The following is a 23,233-nucleotide window of genomic DNA, read 5'->3' as shown; positions in this document are numbered from 1 at the left end:
ACTATTTTAAATAAAGAGGAAAAAAATAAGGTCTATTTGTCCCTTTTCTTACCTTTCAATCAAGTCACACAGATAATTGAAAGTCTGAACAGCTTCTTCTTTGTCTTCATGTAGTGGAAGCCAAGACAACCAATGTGGCAGGACTTCTTCAACATTTACACAGTCCGGTTTGAATTTCATAATTTTTCCTACTGCTGAGATGCAGTTCTCTGTAGCGTTGACATTTTCTTTGGTCTTAGAATCGGCAGACTGAATAACTCTTACCAGCAGTGGAAGTGCTTCTAAAATAAGCAATTGCAAGAAGGTCAGTTAAAATCTCACATTCTTATGCCAAATTTCTTTTTTTGCTTTGACTGTATCAATTATAGTGAAGAATTAGTAAGGTGTAACACATGACATGTTTTGTTCTCTTGGCTGCAGAACCAGACCTAGAGTAAAGAAAGGCAGCAGGCTGCCCCCACTCGGCCAGGAGTGCCAGCACTCTACTAAGACTACACGAAGTTGGGAGCCCCCAGATTTACAGTCCTCACCTCAGGGTATTTAAGCCTTTAAAAGCCTCTCTATATTTCTGCACTAACCGTACAGGGACCCCAGTATGTTTTCAAAGTCCTATGCTAGGGGTGCCTGAATAGAGCCCCTGTGCTGGGTGGGGAATCTGCTTCTCTCTTTCCCCTCTGTCTCTCCCCCTGCTCATGTGTGCTCTCACTCTTCCATATAGATATAATCTTAAGGGGAAAAAAAAAATCCTATGCTGCAGCTGGGGTATAATGCCCAAACCCTGAATGAACTGTACTCTGGAGGGCAGGAGTGGTGAGGCTCAGATTTCATCCAAACTTCATTTCCATTTCTATGAGAATAAAGGCCAATTCATTTGCACTATAGGTGAGAGGTTTGAAAAAGGGAAGAATACAATAAAAACAGCTATATAATATTTGGAAGTGTAGAAAAGAGAAGAAGGAAATGATAAAAGGGATGCCTATAACCAACAAATGAAAGTACCTGTACAAAAAGGACGATAGTTATCTCCACCATACTGTGCCATGACTCCCAGGCCATACGCAGCTGCTTGCCTGACTTCTGGGCTGTTGTCACATACATATTGGAGCATCGGCCTTAAGAAATATTCTGCATATTTAAATGAGGCTGGACTACAGTGTTCTATGACATCATCAAAGATGCACAATCCCCATTGTCTGTCTGGCCATGGTCTATGTGGACACTATAAAAGAGATAATCTTTTAAGCTCTGAATACTGGAGTACATTAAGAATGTAAAAAAAAAAATTCTCTCTAGACTATCAGCTTATACATGGATATTCCTGTTACAAACGATGAAAAACAACACAGTAATAATCACTTTTTGTAACAATCCTCAAATTACAACACAGATTTAATGAAGTACAAGTTTGAAAGACTTTGTATGATTTTCTAAAGAATCTCACCATGACATTACCACATACCAGAACCACCAGCAGAAGCAGCAAGATACGTATATTTCCTTTATAAAAAACGTGCTGCATTACCAAATACAATGCAAAATTAAAAGCCAAAACAAGACAAACTCCTATTGGTTGCTTTTCATGCATATTTTAAAAACTGAATACATAAGGCCATCATCCACAATAAACGACTACTGGTTGTACATAACAAGGATTTTAACTGAATCCTCTAGGTTCCACTAAAAAAAAGTAATCATTTTGTTAATTTAGCAGGACACACATAACCTCAAATAATGAAAAGTCATTTGTATGTCTCTGGAACACATTGTAATTTAATCGAACTACGGAAAAGTTAATTAGCCAACCATAAGCATATATTAAGTGAGAAAGTATCAACGGCAATGCAATAAACTTGATAAAATTAAAGATCTACTCTGAAAATTATGATTTCTAAGACCCATTTTAACCTGAAAGTGTGTTTTCAAGTGCTACACTGAAAACATCCCAGGCAACTACCTAAAATAACGGTAAAAGAAAGGCAACACTTACAATGAGGTTGACAATTAACGGAAGCAGCTGTTCAAACCATGGTAACACCTTTTCCTTGTAGCTACTGAATATTGAGTGTAAAATGTCTGACACTTTGGTCAGAATATAAACATCATTATCATCCTAAAACCAAAAACAAAACAAAAAAAACACGTAACACCCATATGTATTAAAAAGCATCTCCATTATGACCAACAGTTACATTTATTTTTTAAAAGATCTAAGAAATTTCTCATCACTTCTTCAGGGCACAGGAAAGAGTCTGGAGACCGCAGTAACCTTGATGATTGGGGGTCACGTCTCCTATCTGCTATCGGTAGATTAAAGGTGTGAGCAAATTTGTACTTATCCCAGAGTTTTCTGGAAACGTACTTAAATACTGAAGTTCTGTGTTTTTACTTTAGCATTATTTTTTGTTTTCTGAAAGAATGTTTCTAAGTTTGGAGCAGACTGGTGAAAGGATGTGGGGTCAATTACTACATTTCATCCTTGGGAGCAATGTGTGTGAGCATGTGAGCACCTCACGCAGAAATGGGATGACCTGCACATGTTAGCATGGGTCCACCAGGATGGCCACATGCCACACTCTGGGCCCTAAATACACAGGTGAATGAGGAGAAAATGGAGTAACAAGGTGAAGATGACTTACATCGACCACTCTAGGTGTAGCATTTGTAAGAAAACCTGCATTATTCTGTGGTACGGTAGAAAGACAGCTGATGTTACAAAATGATCTGGCCTTAAGTCCTAGATTGTCAACTGTGTGTGGCTCCAGTTGGTCATTTAACACCTGAGTTTGAGTTCACTTATCTTTAAAATGCTGAAGGCACCACCAAATAAAAAGTTACTGAGAGGAGTATGTAAAATACTAGGTGAACTTATAAGTGCTGTTATGTGTGAGGTACTCCAACAAAAACTCTCCCATAACATCCAAAACACAAATAAGCTAACTTCAATTACTTATTTCTCTCAATTAGTATATGCAATATATGTTAGATTCTTCTGCTGGAAAGTACTGATAATTACCATCAGAATGACAAGTCAGATAACGAACTTTCTAGAAACTTAAGCATTTAAAAATCTTCCAGATGCACGTGATCATATAAATTAGGTTCTGAAGGGAATAATTTACCTCATCTTGTAGTGACTCTTCCACCTGCTCATCATAGTCTTCATCTTGTCTTTTAACTAAAACACACCCAAATAAATGTCTTTTTAAATATTGCCAAAATGGTCAAGGATTACATTCAGAAATAAAAGTGTGGAAAACTTACCTTGCCGCAATTCTTGATTTTTAAAATGTTCTTCGAGTTTAGCTTTCAATATTCCTCCTAATTCTTCAAAATGTTCATTATTAAGGCATCCATCTCCCATGACTTCAATGCACTACAGTGAAATGAAGGAAAGCAAGCAGGCCATGGGATTTAAGTTTTAAGAGTCAAAAGTTAAATTCCATTAAGAATCACATGGAAGCATGAGAAAAATTAACATAACTCGGTACCCTGGAAGACTAATGACTAAATGAGTAGTTAATACTTGGTGTGTTGTGTTACAATGACAGTACTTCAAAAAGAATTTAAACAGCATTATTTGAAACATGTCCTGAGCGTATCTTAAATGCTGGGCATTACAATTAGGTGCTGAGGTCTCAAAGATAGAGCAGAGCATCCAGCTCCTAAGGAGCTTAATCACCACACGCATACTCTACACAAACATAGCTGGAGAAAGGCCAAGCAGCATGAGCTGGGGTGTGTGTGTGTGTGTGTGTGTGTGTGTGTGTGTGTGTGGCACTAAGGCCCAGCAGCATGCATTCTTTGGAAAAATAGAAGAAAACTTAACTGCAGGAGTGTAAAAGGGGACAAACACTGGTGATGAAACTTTAAAACGAACTGTGGAGCAGGTAGGCCATGGAGCTAACCAAGAATATGGGAAGTGGAGTGACAAATTATGAGCAAGTTCATGCTCAAGCAAAGGAGAATGAACTGGAAGGGAGAGAAAGGAGAGAGACTTCTGGAACAATCCAAGGGAGGTTATCTCAGCACAAAGGTAATGCAAAGAGCAGAAGGACTCAAAACAGAATAGGACAGAAACTATGTATGTGCTGGAAATGAGCCAAGATTCTGGAGCTGGATTATCAGGTAAATGATGGTGGAAACTAACCAAGAATGGACTGTAAGAGCAGCTACTCTGAAAAAAACAAACACAAAAAGGACAACACCAAAACATTAAACTAAAAAAGAATTAAACATTTCTGGTAATTAAGAATCATTTGTTATAGCACAAAAAGATTCAATTTTATTTATTTAGCAAGACTAATAAATGAACACACAACCTTATACATATTTTTAAGAGAAGAATATTTACCTTTGCAAAGGAGTGCATTATTTCCGAGAGGACATCTGAATCTGGTTCGGTGCCAATGGCCTTGATTAGAGCATCACACATAAAATGCCACATCTGTGTGAGATACTCAGGGCCACGAACTCTTGCACATTCCAAGAGAAGAGGCATGGATTCTGCTGCTGCCACTCGAACACGTTTATTGTTAAGGAAACGTGATCACTATTCTTAGATCCGCTTAGTGTAATCACTATCCTCAAAAGATCGTTCTTATCACTTTGCTTATGTAAATGTTAAAGTGCTCACTGAGCGCCAGATAACTTGTTTATCTGAGATTGCAATACAGGAGCTTATGTTAAATAGAGCGTGTGTATAAAAACAGACATCTCCCTACCCATTAAGACTTATCTCTTATCTTTTCTGTCACCTACAACACAGCAGCAAGACCGAAAGGTGAAAGGATCTGGGATCCTTAAGAGCAGGTCTCAAGATGTTCCTATCCCAAAACTTTAGGCAATATGTTTCTAATAAATGGAACCAAAGCTATGATTTTCCTGGGAAAATGAATGAGGACCTCCTCCTGTCAGAGCCTTTTCAGTTTGCAATGAAGATCAAGATGCCCTTCCCTATCTAATATCATTTATAAAATCAGGTCGGGAGATTTCCTCTAAAAAAGACTTCTTTGTCCTCTGGCATCATGGTATATTTCTGTTGGGCAAAAGTGGTCTTCTGTAAAGGATGCCACTATGGGATACTGCATGAAAAACTACAACACAGGGGCTCTGCACTCAGGCAGATCTGGGTTTAGGTCTGGGCTCAAACACTGTTGAGCTGTCCTTTATTTCTTCTTTAAATCTATGTATGAAACTGTGTATGTAAAGGCATAAAAATGTTTCTAAATGTATTAACTACTATTATCATGTTGAGAAGAGAATATTTAACATGCAGATTTATCAAGAAATGTTTCTCCCCAAAGGTAGTATCCATGTTTGAAATGTAGAGCTATGCCACAGAAAGTTATCAGTGGGTCTCTAATGTATTTAGAATGGTCTTAGTTGCTTAACATCATCAAAAGATATTTGAGAAATGTAGCAATTATATAAAAATGTAAACATTTGCTAATAAAATATCAATTCTTAAAATCTTTTAGACGTTCACAGAAAAAGCTGTTAACTAAGACAGGTAAAGTTTTCTTCTTCATGTTTTTGGCAAAAGCAAAAAAACCATGAAACTAAAGCACATGAAAAACTGAAGTTTATAATCTTATAGTTAGTGCAAAGAATAAAGGTGACACAGGCTTCGGTTAACACAAAGTCTAATACTTGAATAAGCTATAATTTAACTAATTGTTTTGTGTTCAAAGTTGTAGGATATCATCATGGAAATAAAATTTCAGTAGAGGGACCATCAGTTTGACAACCTGTTCAGTGTATTCCACAAAGCCTTCCTTCAACTCTTTAGCATAGCAAACCTGAAAACAAAATATTGGAAAGAGAAATCAAATCAAGATCCATGTTAGTTTTTAGGTATTAGTATTTAACAAATAGAATCCTAAGGACCACAGGATGCTGTACCCTGACTAGAAATACATTTAAAGCTGCATGCAGAGGGGTGCCTGGGTGGCTCAGTTGGTTAAGCAGCTACTTTTAGCTCAGGTCATGATCTTGGGATCCTAGGATCAAGCCCCATGTCGGGCTCCCTGCTCAGTGGGGAGTATGCTTCTCCCTCTGCCCCTCCCGTCAATGCCTGTAACAAGCTCTCTAGCTCTCTAATAAAATCTTTAAAAAAACCTCAAAAAACAGATATAGGGGTGCCCAGGTGGCTCAACTGGTTGTGTCCAACTCTTGATTTATTTACATTATGATCACAGGGTCCTGAGATTGAGCCCTGTGTTTGGCTCCACACTGAGCGTGGAACCTGCTGAAGATTCTCCCTCCCTCTCCCTTCTGCTCCTCCCTTCCAGCTTGTCTTCTCACTCTCAAAGAACCAAACCAAACCAAAAACTAAAAATGTAACTGTAGCCTATCTGTTCTGTCTGCAAACAGGCTGTTATTTTTATTTAAAAAAGGAAAAAAAAATCGGGATGCCTGGGTGCCTCAGTGGTTGAGTGTGTCTGCCTTTGGCTCAGGGCGTGATCCCAGGATCTGGGATCAAGTCCTGCATGGGGCTCCTTGCAGGGAGCCTGCTTTTCCCTTTGCCTGTGTCTCTGCCTCTCTCTCGGTGTCTCTCATGAATAAATAAATAAAATCTTAAAAAAAAAAAATTTTCAGGGGTGTCTGGGCAGCCCAGTCAGTTGAGCATCTAGCTCCTGGGTTTCAGTTTAAGTCATGATCTCAGGATCAAGCCCTACTTCAGGCTCCATGCTGAGTGGGAGGTCTGCTTAAGTAGTCTCCTTCTCTCCCTCTGCCCTACCCCTCACTCTCTCTTTTAAATAAATTAGTAAATCTTTTTTTTTTTTAAGATTATACTTTTTTACTCATGAGAGACATACAGAGAGGCAGAAACATAAGCAGAAGGAGAAGCAGGCTCCCCATGAGAAGCCTGATGCAGGACTCGAGCCCAGGACCCTGGGATCAGACCCCTAGCCGAAGGTAGACGCTCAACCACTGAGCCACCCAGGTGTCCCAATAAGTAAATCTTAAAGAAAAAAAAAATCATTTCAGCAGTGAAACAGAAAAACAGAACTGTTTATTTATTTTGAGAGAGAGAGCACATGAGAATGGAGGTTGGGGGAGAGGGCAGGAGAGGAAAAGAGAGAATCACAGGCTGGCTCCATGCCCAGCACAGAGCTTGATACAGCTTGATCTCATGACCCCCACACCACCACCCGAGCTGAAACCAAGAGTCAAATGCCCAAGTGACTGAGACACCCAGGCGCCCCTGACAGTGCTGTTTTAAAAACCATTGTTTCAAAAAAAATAAAATAAAAAAATAAAAACCATTGTTTCTTTACTTTTTCCCACTACATTAAAAGATTTGATAGTTCTGAGATGTGACATAATTGCTCTCTACTTGAGAAAGATACCAGAAAAACTCAAAATGTTTATAAATTATTGTAGGTATAAATATTTATAGAATATAGTAAGTACTGATGATAAGCAAAAGTTCAAGAAATACAAGTGTAAATGACTTAGAAAACACAACGGTGCTTTATTAATACAAGATAAACTGTAAGCAATTAATTTTTATTTAGACTTATTTAACTGCTAAATTTGTAATCTGAAACCATAACTTAATTCTTTTAAAAAATATATTGTCCCTGTCTATAGGGGGGAAAAAAACTCAAAGAGAACTTACACACAAGACCCTAAATACTATAAAGAGATAATCATTGCAAACATTTTGATGTCCCTACCATGTTTATATTTTTATATAAGTGAAACCATACCAGTTTTATTTTCAGTATCATGAGCAAATTTCTGATCATTCACTCAAAAAGTAATCCTTTGTCATCGTATCTACTATACATTAAACACAAAACAGACAAAAGTCCTTGCCCTCATGTAGCTTTGTATCAGCCGTGTAATAGTCTAGGGTATCGTATTATTATCTTCCTAAGAGCAGGCATTTAAGCTGCTTCTTTTTTTTGTTGTTGTTAGAAACAGAATAGAATTAGAAATAGAAATTTATGTATATGATTTTTTTACGGTTTATTTATTTGGATAAGAGAAAGAGAGTAAGCAAGGGAAGGAGGAGAGGGAGAGAATCCTCAAGCAGACTCCCTATTGAGCATAGCAGGCTTGATCCCAGGGCCCTGAGAGTTCATGACCGAAGCTGAAATCAAAAGTTGGCTGCTTAAGTGACTGAGTGAGCACCCAAGTGCCCCACCTATATGATTTCTTTATCCAGAAGTAGAAATGTTGGGTCAAAAGGTTTCTACCTTTTACTTTTTAAAGAATATATTCTTGCTCATTAAAATAACTTCTTTAGCATCTACAGAAAAAATGCCTTGAGAAATATTTATGTATGTGTTATGGGAAGTTGTCAACTGAAATTTGGTAAACACTGTACACACTCACCAGCATCTGACAAGCAGTAGACTTTTCTTCCAATCCTGCAGTCTTAATACCAAAACTCTGCTGATCTCCAAGGTTCACAAATTCCCAACCATCATCGTCACTCATATTCTCCATGTCTTGGGCTATTAACAGAGAAGAAAACAAATTTATGTTAAAAATAGTCACAGAGATGAATTTTATGACTGCTATGTCTTCATGAAGACACCTACTATCTAAAAGGGCTACTTCAGGCTTAATCGAAGCAGTCTTCATTAAAGGCCCCATAACCACTGGAAGGTACTGCTGAAATTCTTTTCCAAGAATTTTGCACATTCTGGCCCATGCTGATATCATGTAAGAGATCTGGGGGAAGAAATTAAAATTGACTTTAAAACAATGGGTAAAAAGATATCACAGAGAAAGCCATTTCCCTATTTTATAGAAATAATGTTTCATTTTACATTCATATCTCTTTTAGACAGAAGTACATTTTCTAAGGTCATATACTTAAAAACATTCAGAAACAACAGAATCATTGTGAACCTTTACCCTGGGATACAGACAGCAGGCGAGGCAAAAGAGAAAGACCAGGACCGTGTTTTATTTTCTCTTACTTTCAAAAAGCAATATACGGTTATTCTCTAATACCTGGACCACATAAATAAAACCCACTTAATCATACCAACTCCTAGGCATTACCTTTTGAAGGTAGGAACCTATTTTATCTGTATCCTTACTGCCTAGCATTCTATGTATTAAACATTAACACCCAAGAAACAAAACATCCCTTTCTTCCAGCTATTTTAATTTTTCAAAGTGGTTGGGTTATGTTTAAGACACCTCTTCTACTACTATGTTTACACAGTCTTAATCACCTGCAAATTACCTATAGAGAATCTAGTTCTAATTTATCATCTCGATAACTGAGAAAGGGATTTTTTACTTTCCAATATAACTACCTCATATTCATTCATACACATACTACCCACTCCTACTCTAAAACGAAACAGAACAAAACCAACTTTAAGTTTATGGGAAACAATTACAGCATGGCCGTATAAAGTCAAAACGTAATTCAGCAGCTATTTATGGAATGCCTGTTACACTTTAGGCATCGTAAATACTATTAGGATTATGACACACAATTTACACCCCAGGGTCATAAGGACATAGTATCAAGTCTCACACAGGATGTGAAATATGAGCAGAGGTTAGTCAGGCTGAGTGGGGGAGGGGGTCTAAGTGAAACAAATGTTTGTTCACGGCAGAAAGAAAAGCAGAGCATGTTCTAAGATTGTTAGGTTTCTGTACTTCTTTTTCAACAGGGGAGGGAAGTCATGTGGCACTGAGAAGGTTGGGAGACATCCAAACAAAGATGTCTCATAAGGTGTTGGATAAATAAATCTTGAATTCAGAGAACGACCTGGAGGTCACAGCATACAGAGGAAGACTGAAGCCACAATGTAAATGACACTGCTCAGCAGCTAAGAGGGCCTAGGACAGAACCGTAAGAGCACCAAAAAAAATTGAGAATCTTAGAGGGGGCAGCTACAGCAGGCTGACAAAAAGGTGGTATGAGAAGTGAAGGAAAACCAGTGAAGAATGTCTCTGAAACCAGGGGTTATCTCAAGAAGCCTATTAATTTCTTTGTCGAGTTCATTAACCTTGCATTAGCCACAACTCCTCAATGGATCAAGGCGAATGTGTCCAAGCTGCTTTACCTGAGGATCATCATCTTCCATATCACTGAAGTCTGTCTGGGTCTTCAATAAGAGCTGCATCACATCTGATGCATCTTGCATGAACTAGACAAAAATATTTGAGAAAATTAACACCAGTGTTACCATTACATTATCCACATGGGTCATAACTCCTCAGACAAGGGTTACACTCAAAGATGTTCATCTATATATTACACAGACTTAGTGCTCTTTCTAGAAAAATAGATTCTTCAATGAAGGTCAGGGTTAACTGCAGTGTAAAGGTATTTCTAATGACATAAAGTTTTGTTCTATGGTTTGTTATTTCCAGCAGTAAAAAGATAATCGAATTCCAGAAAGAAAATTTTAGACTGCTCTCTAGAACTATATCATTTTCATTTAACTCTGTATAGTTCTAGCAATCTCCCTTGTGTAGACAGCGTGTTTCAAAGACAGTTTGAAAGCCAGATACATAGAGTATGGAACACAAAAATGTTTTACTGGTTAGCTTCTCAGTATCCCACAGAAAACTATTTATAAGTTAATACTGATGGTTTTGGAGGAGACCAATCAGAGAGGTTCTAATGTTGACAGTTCTGAGAGTTAGAACCCGGGGTGGGGGTCAATGACAAAGAAACTTCCTTTGATTGGCTTTGACAACTCTGAGGTGCTGGCTGGAAGGAAAATATGCTGGTGAACAGTCCTTGCTAATTATTTTTCTGAAGTGTTATATGCATATAGAATTTCTATCTCGGGACACCTGATGTTTTTTGGATTAACAAGAAATCAAGTGGAACGTTTCCAAGTACATGTTTAAATGGGTGAAACTAAACATATGATCTTGAACTCCACATACCTCCCAGGAGAAAGACTGTAAATGTGGTAGGAAAGGGGGGGTGGTTTCAAGAGCATAACTGAATTAAGAAAAAACTTAATATTAACACTGATAAAATGAATTTCCATACAAAGTAGGAGTGACAGAAGAGTAAGATGATGGATAAAAACAAGTATCCAGAAAATCATTTATCAGAATTAAAGGCTCTCTAGTACCTTCAATGCCTCCACAGCCAAATTACATATAGTAAATTCAACCTTGGAATAAATTACTTACTTTTTCCTTCCCAACGGCCAGACCAATGAGGCTGATGCACTCAATAGTTTTTCCTCTGAGAAGTCTGAGTTCCTTTTGAACTGCATTCTCGACAATGTGCTTTAGTGATGGCATAAATAAGTCATAGTAGGGGACAAATTTTTCCTCTGCAGTATCTGCAACTGACGCGATAGAGGTCACAACTTGTTCCAACACTAACTTGGTGCCTTTCTGAATCAACTAGAAGGAAGACACACAAAACAAATCATGGAAATGAAGAGGCTGGAAGACATGTCCCCTGATAGTTCTCAAACACTTCTCTGAAACAGCAAGCTGAGACCACCCTTCAGCAGCCTGAGTGGAGACCACAGGTTCTGGAGCAGACTGAAGAGTCCCTGTGGAACTACTGAGAGAGGATCTCCTTGCTTCTCTGTTAACAAAGTGCTCCCTCCTCATGTTGGCCTTGTCTCAGAGCAACTAGTGCTTGAGCACAAATTAGATTCCTCTTCCGATTTCTGTATCCCCAGCTTTGTGCCTTTCTTAGTCCTTTTTCCTCGCTTACTCCCACTTAGTGCTGTCCTACCATATGTGGAGAGAACTCCCTTTACGGTCCATTCCTTTACCTTCCCTGACTCTCCCTAGAAGGTACCACTAACACCACCACTGGTGCCAGAGCTCTCCTGCACACTGTTTTACTATCTGGTGAGACCGATGAGCTCACCTTTCCCCTGCACCAGAGACCTAGTTCTCTGACCTGGCCAGTAACCGTGTACTTGCCACTGGGCTCATGTTGTCACCTGTCAATATCCCCTTGGATTCATATGAATATCTAACCCAGTGGGTATTCCAGATTTCTTTCATCCCCCTCATCAACTATAGCCACTCTCTACAGAGCTCTTCATCTTGTACTACCACTTCCACCACCTCCATAAGAGAGTAACCTACTCCCTTCTGCATCTGCTCCACATTTCAGGTCTTGACCTACCTCTCATCTCAGAGGAATGCTGTTCTTCCTTAACTACCTTCTCTTTGTACAACTCTTGCCCATACACTTTATCCTCTTCCCCAGCTGATCTTAGCAATTCCTTCTTTTAGTCTTTAAAAATCTGACATGTTGCCTATCTGGCAGAAGAGGATGCAACAGAAACTCTCTTTACACTTCAGCCCTCTACCCAAACCTACTTGTAAAGTCACATTTGATCCATATATTCCTGAATAACCAACCAACTCATATGCCTTCATCTTGGGTCTACTTCTTTCTGTCTTAAGACTAACTCGTGTTCCTTCATCATGTTCTTGGTCTGCTGTCATCTGAAATTGAGCACCCATCCCATTTCAAACCCCTTCCTTTGCCTTCTGAGACACTGTATCTTGTTCCTTTAGGACACAATTAGGTAAAGTGTGGCTTATGAACTATCACTGGTTCACAATGAATTAATGTACAAGAATTGATATTCTAGGGGCAACTGGGTGGCTCAGTTGATTGAGCATCCGACTCTTGGGTTTTGGCTCAGGTCATGGGTCTCAAGGTCCTGGGATCAAGTCCTAAGCTGGGCTCTGCACTCAGTGGGCAGTCTGCTTGAGACTCTCCCTCTCCTTCTACCCTCCCCCCTGAAATAAATAAATCTGAAAAAAGAAAAATCAAGTATATGATGTTACAGACTGACTTTACTTATAAACAACTTGACAGTTAACTTTATGTCCATTGAATATAATCATTTTAAAAGGCTTTTGTTTGTCCTTTTTATTCATTTCATTTTTACAGCAATTTATTTTCATTGGATTTGACAGCAAACTGAATCTAAACCCTTACCTTTCTTGCCTGCATCCTCTTTCTCATACATAGCTGTACTAAACATTAATAAGCCAATTGTTTCTAGGTTGCACCTCTTATTTAAGCTTTAACTATCTGGATAGCCAGGCCTTGTCTGAAATCTAACATATTTAAAGCAAAAAGGATTTTTTTCTTATCTACTTCTGCCATCCAGGTGAAAAGAATGGTCAACATTATTTTTTTACTACTTCTTCATCTTTTTAAATTCAAACTAGCAGAAACTGTTAACTGCTTCTTGAGAAATGACTTTCAGAATCATCTTCCCCAATTTCTACTCAAGCTCTCTGAGAAATAATCTTCTGACAGTCTTGACTTAAATCTTCTCCCTTTTTGTTTATGCCTCACAATGCCATCACGCTAATTTCCTACAATCACATTATCATGATTTCTTGCAGCAGTTAAGAACAAAATGGTTCTTCCAAATTTACATAAATCAGAATTCAAAATAACTGCCTTGTTTTCAAGGCAATTCAAATACTGTTTTTACCTAACCTTTAGGCTCTATCTTCTTTCCCAATTCCAATATTGGCCTATCTCTGTTCAAGACCGAATTATTCTACTTCAAATAGCCTATCCTAACTTTCTATTCTTTATGGCCATGCTGAAAAGTTTCTTTCTCTAGGTCTTACCCATTAAATTAACCTATGTTAATTTCTAAGTAGGAGCTCAAAACCTAGTAACTTACCTCTTGAAGTTTAAGAACCATGATGGAATGCAGATGTTTCACCAAATTGTCTAAATACGGAATAAGCAGTGACTTGGGACAGTCCTCGGTGAAGTTAATAAGAGCGGCTGCGGCATGGGCCTGCACTCGTTGGTTGCCTTGATCTTCCATGGTCTGTAGCAGGGCTGCAATCACCTGGAAGATGAAAGCAGATGAGCACACATTCTGAAATGCCACATTTCAAAGCATACATATAACATACTACACGCCCTCTTCTTAAAAGTCTGACTTGAGTGTTTGAGGCCTTGTTACTTACCTTCTCATGAAATTTCTTTTGGAAACCAGGTGCAAAATCTGTAGCCATCTGTCCCACAGCATTACAGGCTGCATACCTTACTCTTGGATGCTGGAATAGGTTACTTTGTATGAGTAAAGGCAATGGGTTCCCATGTGAAACTACGGTAATAATTATTAGTCAGATATTTACTGGTACTTACAGGATCCTGAAGAAAAAGCAAAACAAAATTTACTATCTCATTTAAAATTCCTTCCATTTGCTGGTGGCATCCTTCACCAATGGCAGATAAGGCCATTAATCCTGCATGCCTGTATTTCCAGTCAGCTACAAAAAACAATTACACATGAAAGAAGAGCGATTAGCATGTCACTCTGGTAGTAAGAAGTATAAAATGAAGTTCTCTTTATTTGGAAAAGACTATCAACATATTTTTATACATTAATGAGAAAAATGGACAGAAAAGAGTGCCTGACTAGGAGTATTTCACTGGAGTGACGGTTACATCACACAAGCATTTCTATTCCAGAGGTAGTTAAAAGGCAGTATGGAAGCAAATTATTAGTATTTATACCAACTACTGGAAATAAGGTTTTCCCCGTAAGATTTACCATAAACAACAAATATCTGGATTTTGTGTCACACATTCCTATTCATTGAATAGATTCACTGATTTTCATCCATGGTCCCATTTCTTTTTTCTTTCAAGTTTATCATTTTATCTGTTTAAGCAATTTTCACACTCAACATGGAGCTTGAATTCATGACCCCAAGATCAAGAGTCGCATGCTCTACCGACTGAGTCGGCCAGGAGCCCCCGTCACATTTCTGGAAAAAGGAAAAAAGCCATGGAGGAAAGATACTGCTTTTAAAGAATTTTTATTTAGCAATATGGTAAATGAACATAGACAAACTTTACTTTAGATTAATAGAATATTAGCTAAGCAGTATTTATTTTACTGAACCTTCCTATCATTTTAATATATAATTTCCCTGACTTTCATTTCTAAACATTTAACTGTTCCCTTTAAGGTGTTTCACATAACTTGTTGCGTAAAGCAAAAGATACATCAATATAGAAAGTTAGTATCTGAGTAAAGCAATGGTTTTCAAAGTGGGGCCCAACTACCCTGGGGTTCTCTGAATCAAAACTATTCTCCTGATAATATTTTTTCACTCTCATTATGGGGATCCAGTGGAATACTCGAAGGATTACAACACATATAAAATCCCACGAGATAAGTAAAGCAGAAAAAAAATTCAGCTAAGATACTTAGAAGATATTTTTAAAAATGCATTCTTCTAACATTTTTGTTTTACAAGTCATTTTTCATGAAAAATGTTATTTCTTAAAGTGTAACAGGTTTATTATTGTTACCTTTAAGTGAGTATTTTAAGTGTTTGTTTCCATTTCTAAAGGTATACACGTTGACACAACCTACATAAACAAAAGCACTCTGGGATCTTCAGTAATTTTTAAGAGTATATAGGGGTCTCGAGAACAGAAAGTTTGAGAACTTTTACAATTTAACTATTTACTTTGGGGAGCCTAAAACCCACGTAAAGATGAACTCTGCCGGTAACTAATTCTACTAGAAAGAATTTCTTAAAAAAAAAAAAAAAAAAAAAAGGAATTTCTGAAAAATTCCTAATTTTGTTAAGAATTACACCCTTATTATTATTTACAACATTTTTGATATTTTTAAATATTAAAATGTGCACAAGGTCACATTTTAAATATTTTTATATTTTTAAATATTTTTTTAACATTTTAAATATTTTTTTTAATTTTATTTATTCATAGAGACACAGCTAGAGAGAGAGGCAGAGACACAGGCAGAGGGAGAAACAGGCTCCACGCAGGGAGCCCGACGTGGGACTCGATCCTGGGTCTCCAGGATCGCGCCCCGGGCCAAAGGCAGGCGCCAAACCACTGTGCCACCCAGGGATCCCCATTTTAAATATTTTTAATGTGTTTCAATTACTCAATAGACCATTAAGCCAGAATTTTTCAACCGAGTAATAATCATCCTAAGAAACCAGTAAATAAGATGCTCATCTTTGCACACTGAATTTACTAATCTAAAAAAGAGATACAATAAATATTTACTGATAGAGAAAAGTGTCCATATTTGGTTCAGAGAATAAAAAAAGATATGCCTATACATCTCCGGTAGACAGAGCTCCTGAAAATAAGTTCAGCAGAATGTGATGGTATGGTATGGGGATCTGGAAATAGTGTTTCTCCTTTAAATTTTGCTCTTTATTACTTAAAGGAAAACCCATAAAACTATCTTTAAAAAAAGGAAGAAAGTGGGGCACATGTTACTAGGAGCTATATATTGTTTGCTGTTGCTGAAGCACTTTGTGCACACATTAAATACATCTCTGCATTTTCTCCTCTTTCACAGATGAGGAAATTAAGGTGCAGTAGACCTGCCATAATGTTAACAGTAACATATCTTAGAGTTCATTGCCATATATGCAAAGCCTTCAGCATCCACCTAATAAACTGCAGCAGAAATTTAAAAGCCAAATTTCTACTACATGTCACAACCACATTCACAACTGATTTGAAGAATACTGTGAACTGATGGTGAAATAGTGACAGCTGGGTGACCTTGTGCAATCTTTTAATGTTTCTGGGCTACTTTCTTCATTTTAAAAATGGAAAAGCTAGATACTTTCTAGCAGCTCTGATAACTTAAGCAATCTTTAATGCTGTCTCCATCCCTCTGAGGAAAAAAAAAAAACCCTCAAGAAATTTAGGAGGCAAAAAAGGGGTAAGACAATTATTCAAGACCCAGATATACAATCACGTCATTAAAAAGGGATAATGGTTTTGGGCCATGCCTTTTCAAAAGAATCTTACATGGGGTAAGAATTAGGTAAATTGCATAAGGGCTTCAGTTCTCAATGGTTCACTTTCATTTGAAGCTGGTATTCTATTATTACTCCATTTTATTACTTTAAAATGCAGAACCAATGGTTTGCCCCTCAAGTGTGTCTCTTGTACAGAATGTACCCTATAGACATAAATATCCATACAAGGATCCATACAGGATTTCTGTAGAAGAGTGTATGCATTAGCATTATTTGTAATCAACAAAAACTATTAACAACTAATGGGGTATTATAGAAGGCTATGTGGTTGTTAAAAAAAAAAAAATGAGGGGGGAGCTGTTATGTGGTGATATGATTAACCCTGGGGCAAAGCTTAAGGTAAGTATGGTGTGTCCGTAAGCTATGTTCACTTTTTTTTTTTAAACTGCATATACAAAAAGAAGGTCAGAGAAAAGTCTCAGAAACGTATTAACTGGCCACCTCTAAATCTAATGGACTCTCAGTTTATACATTTCTGTATTTGAATTTTTTAAAAAAGCCAAGCACCTTAATTCTATAAATAAAAAGACAAAAATAAGGGGTGGCTGGCTGGCTCAGCTGGTGGAGCATGCGACTCTTGATCTTGGGGTTATGAGTTTGAGCTCCACAGTGAGTGCAGGTTACTTAAAAATCTTAAAAAAAAAAAAAGATAAAAATATAACACACATTTAATAATTTTTGATATTGATATAAATAAATTAAAGGTACAGATACAAATGACCAAATATTTGCTATGAAAACAGTAAGAGAAATATGGAAGTGGCTTCTCTTCTGATTATACATTTTTGAAAACAAAAAGTAGTGGATAAAGGAAGATTATAGGAATTGAATATGCTAATATTTTATAGACATGAAATAATGATGTCTTATTTAAATTAAAAGCTAGTTATTTCTGGGTAGGGAGAAAATCTATAGCTTTTCCTTGAAATTTTTTTTCCCTATGGATTGAAGACAATTCTAGAGACAGAACTGAATATCTGCAATAGTGAGGAAAAACATTCTTTAGCGTAAGACTGAATGGTTCCAAAGAGGACTAAATAGGATTTTATCAGTATAATATAAAAATTGGACTAAACACAGGATATAAAAAGGCAAAGAAAGATTAAGTCTAAGCATCTGTCAGAACTGAAGATTTAGAAAAGCACGCTACACTACTCTCTTTTGGGATATCCAGCTTACGATTTTGGAGCATCTGCATAATGTGTTCCTTGATCATCGGCAGCACCAGTTTCCCACCGAGTCCACACGCCATTCGGTCCAGGGCACTCTCACCAGCCACTGCATTGCTGCACAGAGACCAAAGAACATATTCATTATGTTCAACAGACACAATAGTGCACTGTACACACACAGATCTAAAACACGTTATCACATTAAACTACCAATTCAAGCAGTCTTCTAAACCTATGAACTTATAGGTTAAATATCCAGAGTTAAAGAAAAAGGGGAGGGCACATAACATTTCCATGATTCATTTGCCAAAGTGTAAAAAGTCCTGCTGTGTCTCCATCTTAATTTTCAAGACTTTGCTATTTCTCTCCCCACACACACCCCTCACTGGGTAACGCTTGAGCTTTAATGCTTTCAAGACTCAGAGGTAGGAGTACAATGTTTAGGAGAGCCTTGTTATCTCATTTCCTGTACATCCTTCAACTCAACGGACAGAACATAGAAAACTGAAAGCCATGCTGAGACTCTGGAGGATGACTTCCTTGCTGTGAGTTTATGTACTTTAAAGGGATGTAAACTGTGTTGCCACAAATAATGCACCAGTGAAACTTAATACCAGAGTTTTCATGGAAAACAGAAGAAAATTGGCCAGAAGGGCCTCTGCACTGTCTCTGAACTGCAAGATTAGTAATGAGTTTGTCATGTGCATCATCTCAAACTGCTGGGTTGAGGAGACTATAAAGATGAAGCTACAAATTTTCTTTAGAGAATATATTTAAACTTACTTTTGAAATAATTTAAAACCTATTTACATAAATAAATAAATAAATAAATAAATAAATAAATAAAATAAATATAAAGTAAATAAAATAATAAAATAAAATAAAACCTATTTACTCCCAGATAAGAAAATCCTGTTCATCTAGCCCAGGAAAAATAGCTTCATAAGCCATATAAATTAAGTGCCTTGAATAGGGAGCAGTACATTACAGTAACTGAACCAGGCAAAGGAAACTCAGTCTGAGCCTGGTCTTCCCTTTAGCCCTATGAGGTTATTTCCAGTGAAGGATTATTTTCATGTACTTCAAAATAGCATTCAAGCCAGAGTAGTCATTTTTAATAATGGGACTAAGTTGAAAAACACACTGTATTTTCTTTAAGTCAAATGTCTTTAATTTTACCTAATGCCTGTTTTAATAGCTTATTTCAACTACCAGTCTTTCAGAGAAATACTTTCAGTTCTCTTTAAGAAAGGGAGGTAGTTTGATTAACTGCAAAGAGTAAAAGAACAGCATGAAGTCTCAGTCTATAGATAGGCTATATAAAACCTGAGCAAATCACTCAACCCACCTGTCCTCCACTTCTAACGCTACCTGAGAATATACCTTTAGGACCACTGAAAGATCCATTAATAGAGTTCTGAAGTGCACGTCTCATACATATGTAAGAGGCCATCACTACTAGACAGTGAATTCGATTCCAGTGGATTTTCCATAGGAATCTTTATCCATGAAAGCCTAAGTCTAAACAAGTTAAACAGTAGCTCCAGTGTCACTGAACGCTACAGTATAAATCTCACCACCACTGTCCTCTCTAGCCTAAGGTTAACTTGTGTGAAATTGGGAAAACAGGGCATTTTGCAGGGAACTGTGCGGAACCAAATATTCTACATGAGGTCTATGTACGTAAAGGCATTTTTCACAATAAAGCTTTTTTATACATACTTTAAGATACTCTTACACTAAAAAAATCTTGAAAATTTAGAGTAAAATGGGGTGGAAAAAATACCTATTTTATGAAAAATAAAATATTTATAAAATCTGACACAGAAAGCCGAGTATCCCATGTTCTAAACTTAGAAGTTTAACTTTGAATTACAGAATATGGTGGGAAGAGACGGGCTCCAGGAACCCTTATACTCCAGCTGCCACCCAAGTTCGCTCCATTTCACCAAGGGAGCCTCTAATGCAGTTTCTGGGTGCATGATTACCTGTCAAAGTCATCATCTTCCAGCTCATCTGCATTCGCCCAGTCCTCATCCTCTTCAAGGTCAACCATCATTGCTAACATCTGAGGAACTTAAAGCAAATCATCATTTCATCTCTGAAGACTATGGTTTTTTTTTTTTTTTTTTTAATCAATATCACCATTTATTAACAAGAATTTTAAGAAGTAAAAAACAAAGTAAGATTTACCTTGCCTCTAAGAGTGAGACAGAAAAGTCTGCCTGTGCCTCCAACATCTGGTTTGTTAAGTTTTAACAAATTTATTTTAAAGATTTTATTTATTTATTAATGAGAGACACACAGAGAGAGAGAGGCAGAGACACAGGCAGAGGGAGAAGCAGGCTCCATGCAGGGAGCCTTGATGTGGGCCTTGATCCCGGGTCTCCAGGATCAGGCCCTGGGCTGAAGGCGGTGCTAAACTGCTGAGCCACTTGGGCTGCCCAATTTCAACAAATTTTTAACAAATATTTGTTGCATTTGCTTTAGATCTTGTTCTGCTTAAGAGTTAACATTAAAGAAAAGACAAACTTCCCAGATCCTACTATATTCTTTATTCACCAGAGGTGAGCACAACATAAAATCGATGCTTCTCACTCCCAAAGTGTTTTTATACTTGAACTACAGATTTTTCTGTAAACAAATATAGCACTATCTCAAGATTTAAATTTTCACACAATAAATGGTACCATACTATGTATATATCCGTAGGCAATTTGCTTCCTTTTCAACACACATGGATTTCAACTTAATTACTTCAGAATATTCTATTACATAAACACACTATTCTACTGATGGACATTTTGGTTGTTTCTAATTTTCTCCCTATTACAAAATTTGCTTTGATGAGATTCTTATCCATATACCCTTGACAAGTGTGAGTTCAGGGCATGGAATTGTTACAGGTATCTTCAATATTACTAAGAAAGACTAACTGCTCTGCATAGTGGCTGCATTAAATGTGCACTGCTCCAGGTTTGAAAGGAGACCTGTCTCATTTCACAACCATGTGTGAAGTGCCCTGAAGCTTTCTGAGTCTTCTCTGCTCCACACCTGACACCAGACTCCCCAACTGCACTGGTGTTTACTGACGCTGAGCAGGCTCATTAGCTCCTTCATTGTGGATTTCCAGTTCCTAGCCCTTGTCTGTTTCCTACAGACCTGAACTTGCTGACCGTGTGCACTGTAGCTGCTTTTGCCCAGCCTGCAGCTTGTCTTTTAATTTCACTTGTAGTGTATCTGGTCAAAAAATTGTTTTAGTATTTGCCAATTCAGCAATGTTTGTACCTATGGTTTGTAATTCAGTCTTAAAAAACTTCTTTCTACTCTTAAACTTTGTTTGTAAAACGTGTCGCTCATTTAGGTGCTAAATCAACCCTGAATTAATTTTTATAGGATATCCGAGGTTGGGATAGATTTTTGCCACAGAAATGACCTTTGGTCAATAACTGTTCTCTTAGTTTTTTAAAACATTTTATTTATTTGGTGGGGGGACATGAGAGGCAGAGGGAGAAGCAGACTCTGCTCAGCAGGGAGCTGGACATGGGGCTTGATCCCAGAATCATGACCTGAGCTATAAAGGCAGACAGGCGCTTAACCAACTGAGCCACTCAGGCGCCCCAATTATTTATCTTTTAAAGTCAGCTTTGTTTCCATGTAAGCGGATCTGCTCATAGAATCCTGTTTCCTACAATCCATTTGCCTACACCTGTACCACCAACAGTTTCTAAATCTTCATAGCTGAGAAGGCAAGATCTCCACTCTGCTCACCAAAATTGACTTGGCTACTTCAGGCCATATGTTATTTTACACAAATTCTATGATCAACCTTATGACCAACATTGTCTTCGTTTATAGATCAATTTGAAGAGAAATGTTTAGTTCTTCTATTAGTCTTTCAACATGTTATCCGATTTCCCCCAAAAAAGTCTTCTATATATTTTGATATCCAGGTGTCACAAGTCATGCCTACAACTGTGGGACTTCAGAATGTCTACAGCATAGTTACCATATTGGGTCCATGCACATAAATGTGTACAGAGATAAATTTCTCCCCATTCATCTGTTTGTGAAAGACATTTTATAATATTCTCAAGAAATCTGTGAGCTTACACAATTTTCAGCAAGTTCATCCAACAATTTTTCCACATGAACAAACTATTTAAAGACCTTTGACTTACTAGTCTGTGCAACAATATTGGTATGTTTTCTTAACATAGCAGCTGCGGTCTCAGAGAGGGTCACAATTACTTCAAGGGCAAGCTGGCGTTGCATATTATTGAGGTTCGTGTCTCCACACAACTATAGAGAAAACGTATTTTATACATTTAGTAGTTTAGATTATTAACTGAAAAGGATAAACAGACATTTACTGAAATATTTAATTTACCTTTAGACTTAGCTGTAAAGTAGCTTCTAAGTGAGGACGCAAATACTTTGGAACAGTATCTGCAATCTCAACAAGGGATTTCAGGACTGAATCATCATTCTGGTAGCACGAGTCATTCACAGCCTAGAAAAAATGAAAGAGAAAAGAAAAAGGTCTAGGTTCAAGTTACTTTATAGATGTGATGTCTCACTGTCAAAACATTAAAAGGCAGACAACAGAATATTATTGAAGAATATTTTTTACTAAATAACAATTTAGCAATCTAAAGAGTGCAAATCTCACAGCCGCATATATTCCTTCCTTTTGACTAATATTAACTAGAAACATACAAAGATTTAAATCTAAGCCGGAATTATAGTAACCAGCATAGCAAACTTAAGGCTGTTAAGGAATTACTTTTCTCTGTCCCTCCAATATCCATATCCTAGTCTTTTTCAGACATGCAGTAACTACTAGACCCTATGATACATTTAAAATGTCCAATATTACTCAATTTATTTCTCTTTGACATCAAGTTAACTCACTGTGTATTTAAGTATACACTCTGTATCTTACCATTCCCTATTTCAGAGTGACAACTCCTAGAAGTTTTGGCTAACATTTTAGCTTACTCTAAATTCAGGGGAAGAAAAATCTGAGATTAGAATGTAGCAGTGGGTAACTCACAAAATTTTTTGGTAATAAACTACTAAAATGATAGAATGGACAAGTTAATGTTTGTCATTGACCTAAACTATCTTTGCAGTTTGACAGTATAGGGAGAAAAGTTTCTACTAAATCCTGCAAAATTACTGAAATATGCAGAATTCATATGGAACTTTTCAGTTTTAGCTCTTCCAAATCCTCTCTAAGCCAGTGGTTCTCAATAGGGATGCTATTT

The 23,233-nt window shown here is 37.3% G+C and overlaps 1 protein-coding gene across 5 annotated transcripts in view; it reads right to left on the bottom strand.

Moving 5' to 3' along the window:
• The window catches only part of IPO5 (importin 5), a 58,812-nt gene that overhangs the window by 4,602 nt on the left and 30,977 nt on the right, over positions 1 to 23,233 (bottom strand). For all 5 annotated transcript variants that reach the window (XM_038569897.1, XM_038569900.1, XM_038569899.1 and 2 more), the window contains 18 exons: positions 22,354 to 22,476; positions 22,145 to 22,265; positions 19,952 to 20,039; positions 17,971 to 18,077; positions 14,111 to 14,235; positions 13,930 to 14,019; positions 13,635 to 13,808; positions 11,137 to 11,355; positions 10,047 to 10,130; positions 8,556 to 8,688; positions 8,347 to 8,468; positions 5,702 to 5,798; positions 4,352 to 4,524; positions 3,262 to 3,373; positions 3,120 to 3,175; positions 1,988 to 2,110; positions 1,000 to 1,219; positions 53 to 281 (listed from right to left, as the gene is read on the bottom strand). In XM_038569897.1, coding sequence (XP_038425825.1) covers positions 53 to 281; positions 1,000 to 1,219; positions 1,988 to 2,110; positions 3,120 to 3,175; positions 3,262 to 3,373; positions 4,352 to 4,524; positions 5,702 to 5,798; positions 8,347 to 8,468; positions 8,556 to 8,688; positions 10,047 to 10,130; positions 11,137 to 11,355; positions 13,635 to 13,808; positions 13,930 to 14,019; positions 14,111 to 14,235; positions 17,971 to 18,077; positions 19,952 to 20,039; positions 22,145 to 22,265; positions 22,354 to 22,476 — 2,396 coding nt within the window. The remainder of the gene's footprint in view (positions 1 to 52; positions 282 to 999; positions 1,220 to 1,987; positions 2,111 to 3,119; positions 3,176 to 3,261; positions 3,374 to 4,351; positions 4,525 to 5,701; positions 5,799 to 8,346; positions 8,469 to 8,555; positions 8,689 to 10,046; positions 10,131 to 11,136; positions 11,356 to 13,634; positions 13,809 to 13,929; positions 14,020 to 14,110; positions 14,236 to 17,970; positions 18,078 to 19,951; positions 20,040 to 22,144; positions 22,266 to 22,353; positions 22,477 to 23,233) is intronic.

This window comes from Canis lupus, chromosome 22 (genome assembly GCF_011100685.1).
Source record: "Canis lupus familiaris isolate Mischka breed German Shepherd chromosome 22, alternate assembly UU_Cfam_GSD_1.0, whole genome shotgun sequence".
NCBI classification, from domain to species: domain Eukaryota; kingdom Metazoa; phylum Chordata; class Mammalia; order Carnivora; family Canidae; genus Canis; species Canis lupus.
The sequence above is the reverse complement of the archived record's forward strand: the minus strand, read 5'-3'. Positions and strand labels throughout refer to the sequence as shown.